The 7,674-nt window shown below is 53.8% G+C and overlaps 1 protein-coding gene across 1 annotated transcript; it reads left to right on the top strand.

The window, feature by feature from the left end:
- The first annotated feature begins 3,166 nt into the window (after window positions 1–3,166).
- Window positions 3,167–6,219, top strand: DNAJC22 (DnaJ heat shock protein family (Hsp40) member C22). The gene is made up of 2 exons (XM_008069327.1): window positions 3,167–4,094; window positions 5,921–6,219. The coding sequence occupies exons 1-2, from the start codon at window positions 3,255–3,257 to the stop codon at window positions 6,098–6,100; spliced, it is 1,020 nt and encodes a 339-aa protein (XP_008067518.1). The 5' UTR covers window positions 3,167–3,254; the 3' UTR covers window positions 6,101–6,219.
- Window positions 6,220–7,674: the final 1,455 nt, after the last annotated feature.

Raw genomic sequence — 7,674 nt, 5'->3', positions numbered from 1 at the left:
AAGCGGCGGGGGAGGCTGGCGCAGCTCTGCACTCAGCGGGCGCGCAACAGATGTTTGCCGGGTTGAGGGACAGCAAGGTGGTCTGCGACGCTGAGCTGCTCAGTGTGGGGGGTCGGAGGTCGCCGGCGGGGTAGGAGGCGGCCCAGACCCGGCGACCGCGGAAACCTCACCCGCTGGTGTGGGCAGGCACTCCAGGGCACTCTGGGAGCCGCTGGGTGGGAAAGACAGCCCCAACCCTCGCCCGGGAGACCCTGGTAGTAAAGAACAAGAGAAAAGGGGGGTGGGCAGGGAAGTTTGGCCCCCACCTACGGCCGCCTCCGCCACCTCTGCCCTCCAATTCTGGTTGGGCTCTGCTGGGGAAACCGAGGCAGCAGAGGCTGAGAAGGACCAAAGGTCAAAGGCGGGGTCGGCGGAGCGACCGGGGCGGCAGCCAGAATCCCGGCGTGGGTCTCTGGATCCTCCGCCCCATCCCAGGTCCGTTTGCGGGTGAATGCGCCACCGCGTCCCCATCAAGGCTCAGACCCTTTCCTCCCGCTTCAACTTGTCAGATCCCCCCACCTCCCACCCTGCGCCAGTTTACAGAACAACAATTTGGGGAAAACAATCCGGGCCGAGTGACGGCCCCGTAATTGTGACAAAGTGAGTGCGGGCGGCCGGAGAGAGCGCCGGGGCGGGAGCGCCGCGGGCGAGGCGGAGGCAGGGGCGCCCCCCGCCCGCCCGCCCGCGCGGCAGCCCCTCGTTCTCATTCTGGTCGCCTCCCACGCCTCTCCCGGGCTTTTCTCCGACTCCTCTCCTCCCGGCCCCTCGCGCCTTCCTTCGCTCGTTCGTCCATCGCTCTCCCCTTTCCTCCCGGTAACGGCTCTTCTCCCGCCTCCTCCCCCGACGCGCTTTCCCTCGCCGGCTTCTCCCCTCTCCTCCGCCCTCCACTCGCTTCTCCATCTTTTCCTCGCGCTCACACTGCCCTTGGGCCCCTGGCTCTCGCTCCCCAGCCCTCGGCCCCGGAGATCGAGCCTGGAGCCCCCTCCTGAGCCCCCACTCTCCGGGAGGCAGGCGCAGCCGCGCGCTCCCGGTTCCCCAGGCCCGGTCCCGGAGGCGGCGGGCCCGTCCCTCCTCCTTCGCGGCTGCAGTCCCCACCCGCTCCCCGTGCGGCGAGCGAGTTTGTTTGTCCAGCGGTGGCCGCCGCCGCCCGCGCTGTTTGCAAAGCTTAGCGCGCCGCCGCGCAGTGCGGGCCCAATTAAGTCTCATTCATTATTCAGCGCCCCAGTCCGCCCCCGACCCCAGCGGGCTGAGGCTCACTCGGGGACCCCTTCCCGGCCCGGCCCCCCAGGGAGCCCCCCCTGAGGGGTCCTCTAGAGAGCTGCATTTTCCTCCCCGGGTCAGGATGGGAACCGAAGGGCGAGGGGTTTGCAGGGAACAGAAGCGCTCTGCCTGCGGCAGCGAGGTGACACGGGTGAGGCCCGCCGGGCCCAACCCGCTCTCAAGTCAAGACCGGGGACCTTAGAGAGGCAAACCTCTCCTTTCCAGAGGAGGACATTGAGGCCCAAGAAGCTGTCCGACTTGGTCAAGGTCATGGAGTGGAACCCGGGACTGGAGCCCAGGGCACTGACATGAGGGTGTCTGGCATCCCAGCTCCATCCAGCGCAGAGGCGGCAGGGAGGCAGATGCTCCCTACCGAAGCTCCCCCTTGGCTCCAATTTCTCCCTCTCGCCGGTGACCGGCGAGACAGAGCAGCCTCGGGGCTCCCGCCGGATCTGGAGGCCCCTCAAGTCTCGGACTCGGATGTAGACGTGGAGCCGCCCAATCGGGAGGCCTGGGGGGAGGGGGGGAGTTGAGGCAAACTGGGCAGGGGATGCCTCTCCCTGCAGCCTGTGATGTCTCTGCCTTAGTGTAAGTGGAACATCCAAGGCAGGCTAGTAGAGCAGCTGAGTGTGCGGAGCCGAGCGGCCGCCGGGGGTGAGGGAGGAGTCCCCTTCGATTTGTGGGGGTGGGAAGGGGCAGAAGAGGGTGTATCCCTGCATTTATAGGCGCCTGTCTGTCTTTAGCACTGCAGATAGGACCGTCTGCTTGCTTCCTCCGGGCAGCCCTTCTTGCAGGGACCACCCTGCGCCGCTGTGCCTCGGCATCCCAAGGTGAGTCGGACCCGCCCGGATCCGCCCTTCGGGAAGCGGCAGCGCCACCTGGCGACCTCGATGCCGCGGCGCAGGAGGCGCACTGGGCCCGGGGTGGGGCGCTGCGCCTGCCCTTTGGAGCTGGAGGCCTCTGGAGAGTCTTCAGCCGAGTTTCCCCGAGAGGGCGGGCGAGAGGAGTCGGGGGGCGGGAAGGTGATTCCCCGGAGGCCGGGGAGGAGCTCGGGGTGGGGCCTGGCCCGGGACGGCCTGACTTCCGTGACACAGCAGGCACAAAGTCCTCTTGGATGGAGGTGGGAGCGGAGTGAGTTGGGGCCATTTTGACTTGGTCAAAGGAAATGACCGGCCCGACACCGTCAGGGAGCCGGGGACACCCAGGTAGGGCCTCTCCACCTGGGACTAGCGGGTACTGACTGGTGGTGGTTTGGACCGCTCCGCGTAGAGGGGAGACTGGCAGGCACGCTTGGCACGTTTGATATTCGGAGGATTTGTCCAGCTACTTTGGAGAGGCATTTCAAGCCCGCCTCCTAAGAAAGTAGTTGAATTGTGGGGTGCCAAGGTCTGGGTCAAAATGTAGTTTTCCAGGATATTTTAGGGAAGGGAATTCGGGATCCCTTTCAAGTTTGACCTGTGGGGGAAATATCATGGCCTGGAGAATTGGGAAGGCTGGAGAGGAGCTAAAGCCAGGGCCAGCATGGTCTGAGAGCGGCGCTAGTCGGAGTTAAGTGGGGGCGAGGCAGGGACTTTCAGAATGTGGGAGCGTTGGAAAGGCGCGATTCAGCCTTCCCCTACACAGCCCGCGCCCCCCGCCCCCCGCAGTCATTCCAGATTTAGTGGTCTGAGGGTAGTCTTCCCCCTAAATTTGGGGTTGCCGTGGTTGTAAAGAACAGGACCGGGGTGCCAGGACAGAGAATATGGGATAGCTAGCATTTCAGGAACTGGAGGCAGATCTGGACTTGACTTTCACTGGAGGAAGAAATGGTTCCTGTGTTGGAGCCTGGGTATAATCTTATGACTGCTGTTTTTCCATCTCTTAGGGACTAAGATTCTCACAGAGGACCCTGGGATTTCTGCATTCTGAGCAATGTCAGGTGCCATGGACTTGTTCTGAGACCCTTGCCCTAGAGGATGGCCAAGGGGCTCCTGGTGACCTATGCCCTCTGGGCTGTAGGGGGCCCTGCTGGGCTCCATCACCTGTACCTGGGAAGGGACAGTCACGCCCTGCTTTGGATGCTTACCCTGGGGGGAGGTGGGCTGGGCTGGCTCTGGGAGTTCTGGAAGCTCCCCAGTTTTGTAGCTCAAGCCAACAGAGCCCAGGGGCAGAGGCAGAGCCCAGGAGGAGGGACACCCCCTCTGAGTCCCATTCGCTTTGCTGCCCAGATAATAGTGGGCATCTATTTTGGCCTTGTAGCTCTGATTAGCCTTTCTTTCATGGCCAACTTCTACACTGTGGCCCTCCCACTTGCAGTTGGCTTAGGCGTCTTGCTGGTGGCTGCTGTTGGCAACCAGACCTCAGACTTTAAGAACACTCTAGGGGTGGCATTTCTTACGTCCCCTATCTTCTATGGCCGCCCCATAGCCATCCTACCCGTCAGCTTGGCTGCCAGCATCACAGCCCAGAAGCATCGCCGCTACAAAGCTTCAGTGGAGTCAGAGACTCTCAGCCTGCGGCTCTACCGGCTGGGCTTGGCTTACCTCGCTTTCACAGGCCCGCTGGCGTACAGCGCCCTCTGCAACACAGCTGCCACCCTCAGCTACGTGGCAGAAACCCTCGGCTCCTTTCTGAGTTGGTTTAACTTCTTCCCCCTTGTCGGCCGCCTCATGGAGTCTGTCCTTCTTCTGCCTTACCGGATCTGGAGGCTGCTGGTGGGGGATCCTGGCTTCAGCAATAGCTATTTCCAGGAGTGGGAGAAGCTCTATGAGTTTGTTCAGAGTTTTCAGGATGAGAAGCGTCAGCTGGCTTACCAGGTGAGGCTTTCTTCCCTCTCATTTCTGTCTGGGATTACTCTGGGGTTAGGCTGAGCCTCGTGGGAGCTGTTGTCCCTCATGTGGCTCTACTGGCCAGGCCCTGAAAGGGTGTTCAGGCTTCTTGGGGCATCTCTGTGCAATGGGCAGAGGTTACAAAGGCTCTAATAGAGAGTGGGGAAAATGCATATGTATATTATTTGCTTTTTTTTTTTTTTTAATTGGAGTCTCACTCTGTTGCCCAGGCTGGAGTGCAGTGGCATTCTCCCAGCCACCGCAGCCTCGACCTGCTGGGCTCAGGTGATCCTTCCGCCTCAGGCTTCCAAGTAGCCAGAACTACAGGTGCGTGCTACCATGCCCAGCTAATTTTTTGACTTATTGTAGAGACGAGGTCTCACCATGTTGCCCAGGCTGATCTTGAACCTGCGGGCTCAGGCAGTCCTCTTGCCTTGGCTTCCCAAAGTGCTGGGATTTTAGGCTTGATTAATACACACCTGGTCAGTATTATTTACTTTTTATTGAGATGCTACATGTATAAGGTGCACTAATTTTATGTATGTGTCACTCAGATCAAGATCTGAAACATTCCCAGCACAGAGAAGGTTCCTTTATGCCCCTTTCCAGTCTATCCAGTACTCAAACCTTCAGAGGTAACCTGTATTGTGACTTTTGTCACCATAGATTAGTTTTGCCCATTCTTTTTTTTTTTTTTTTTTTTTTCTGAGTTGGAGTCTCACTCTGTCATCCAGACTGGAGTGCAGTGGCACGCTCACAGTCACCACAACCTCGACCTGCTGGGCTCAGGCGATCCTTCCGCCTCAGTCTTCCAAGTAGCTGGAACTATAGGCGTGCACCACCACACCCAGCTGATTTTTGATTTATTGTAGAGACAAGGTCTCACTATGTTGCCCAGGCTGGTCTCAAACCCATGAGCTCAGGCAATCCTCTTGCCTCCACCTCCCAAAGTGCTGGGATTATAGCCGTGAGCCGCCATGTCCGGCCAGTTTTGCCCATTCTTGAGCTTTAGATAAATGGAATCATCCATCATGTGTTTTTTTGCATCTAGTGTCTTTCATTCACCAATATATTTATGAAATTTATTTATACTGTTGCATGTAGTTATAAATTATTTGTTTTCACTGTTGTATAGCATCTCATTGTATGATTATACCACAATTTATTTACTCATGCTTTCATTAATGAACATTTGGGTTGTTTAGCACTTTGGAAGGCCGAGATGAGAGGATTGCCTGAGCCTACGGGTTTGAGACCAGCCTGGGCAACTTGACAGCTCATCTCTACAATGTCAAGAAAGTTAGCTGGGTGTGATGGTGGATGCCTGTGGTTCCAGCTACTTGGAAGGCTAAGTTGGAAGGATCATCTGAGCCCAGCAGGTTGAAGCTTGGTGGCCATGAGCATGCCACTGCCCTCCAGCCTGGGCGACAGAGTGACTCCAACTCAAAAAACCCAAATGGACTTTTGGGTTGTTTCCAGTTTGAGGCTACTATAAATAAATTTTTGTACTTTCTTTGGTGGACACATATACATTTGTTTCTCTTGTGGGAGGAGATCTTGTCAGGAGTGTGAAGTTCTAGGTTGGAAAATAAGCAGTTGTAATTAAAGACAAATTCTCTCTCTTGCCATGAGATTAAGAGCTTGTCCACATTTCAAAAGGCTGGAATTCTAACCTGGGGTGCTGGGCCTTTGCCATGGACAGATAGAAGCCAATTCCAGAGATACCATAGCCTGATTTAACAAAGGTGCAGGGAGACGCCCAGGTGCCCAGACAACTTGTGAGATTCTAATTTGTCAGTTTCTGTTTCCCTAAGGTTTTAGGCCTCTCGGAAGGGGCAACACGTGAAGAAATACATCGGAGTTATCAAGAGCTAGTAAAGGTCTGGCACCCAGACCACAACCTGCACCAGACAGAGGAGGCACAGAGGCACTTCCTGGAGATCCAGGCGGCATATGATGTCCTGAGTCAACCCAAGAAGCCCAGGGGATCTTGAAGGTGAGAAGAAATTTCCACCTGAAGATGGATTTTTCCTAGCAGAGCTGGACAACTTGTCCTGTCTAGCTTTGTCCACGAGGGGCATCCCAGCAGCATTACAGAAACTGCTTACAGTGGAGATGAGAAAACCTTAAAGGAGTGAGAAATATTGTGGTAGAAGAATGTATTTACATTCTGACTTCCTGAATTCTTGGCTATTGTATTCCTGATTATTTTTCTTAAAACCAGAGAGTAAAAGGCATATTATAAAACCAATAAAATATTTTTAGCATACGTATTATACAACTACTATATATCCATTTTAAAGTGAAAAAATATATCTTGTAGAGAAACCACCTTATCCCACCCCTGGTACATTGATGTGTGATGGTGGAAGGTTATTTAATGTTTTTTTTGTTTTGTTTCTGTTTGTTTGTTTTTTAATGTGTAAAGCATTGAGTTAGGAGATTGAAGAAAACATGTGAAGTCTCTAATATTTCACAAGTTATCCTGCGAAAAAGAAGGATTTGATCTATTCAGTAGATTACCAAGAGGTAAGACTGGGATTATAATCCCAGCACTTTGGGAGGTGAAAGCTAGAGGATTGCCTGAGCCCAGGAATTGAAGATCAGCTTGAGCAACTTCGTCTCTACAATAAATAAAAAATTAGCCAGGTGTGGTGGCATGCGTCTGTGGTTCCAGCTACTTGGAAGGTTGAGGTGGAAGGATCACCTGAGCATAGCAGGTCAAGGCTGTAATGGCCTTGAGCATGACACTACACTCCAGCCTGAGTGACTGAGACTCTGACTCAAAAAAAGAAAAATTCAAATTTCAGAAAAATATTTTAATTTCATTTATGGGAGCATTTTCTAGCAGCTACACTTTTCCCAAGAAGGAACAAGCTGCTGTGGAGTGGGGAGGCGGGGGTTAGGGTAAGTCCTCCATTAGAGACTCCTCTGCTTAGAGTAGTATTTTTGGAGAGCCCCTGAACTTGACATAGGTGATTGGACTGGGTGAATTCTCAGGTCTTCCCAGTACTTGAGGTCTGATTCTGAGCTACACACCCAACTCCCTAGGAGCATACAGTCTGATGGGTAATAACACAGTTATGCAGATATCAGAGTTCTTACTCAGAGTTTTGAACTAGTGTCATAAGAGCTGCAAGTGATATATTGGGATACTGGAAGAGGGACAGATAACATTGTTTTGTGGGGACTCATGGAAAGATTCATGATTTTACATGTCATGTGTCCCTGTGGGGACTTTGGGGAAAACCTAGGGAACCAGAACCTTGAGTACTTCAAGGAGACCTCATTTAATTCTTACGTAACTATCTCATTTAATTCTATGAAACTAGAGTGAAAGAAAGAGCCCAGGATGTCTAAGTTTGCAGAGGAAGACTGGAGATCAGAAATATGTTAAAATCAGGTACCTGGAAGATAGCTTTCTTGTTCTTTGTGTGCATGCATGTGTGTGTGTGCACATTCTTTATACTTCCTCTTTTCTGTACAATAACTCTGAGTAGTATATATGTATTTCTTTGCTTTTCTTTTTTAGAGAGATGCGGTCTCACTATATTGCCCAGGCTGATCT

The sequence above is a fragment of the Carlito syrichta genome, unplaced genomic scaffold, assembly GCF_000164805.1.
Source record: "Carlito syrichta isolate Samal-C Ts95f unplaced genomic scaffold, Tarsius_syrichta-2.0.1 Scaffold311918, whole genome shotgun sequence".
In the NCBI taxonomy this organism is placed as follows: Eukaryota; Metazoa; Chordata; class Mammalia; order Primates; family Tarsiidae; genus Carlito; species Carlito syrichta.
This window is presented reverse-complemented; position numbering and strand designations above follow the sequence as displayed.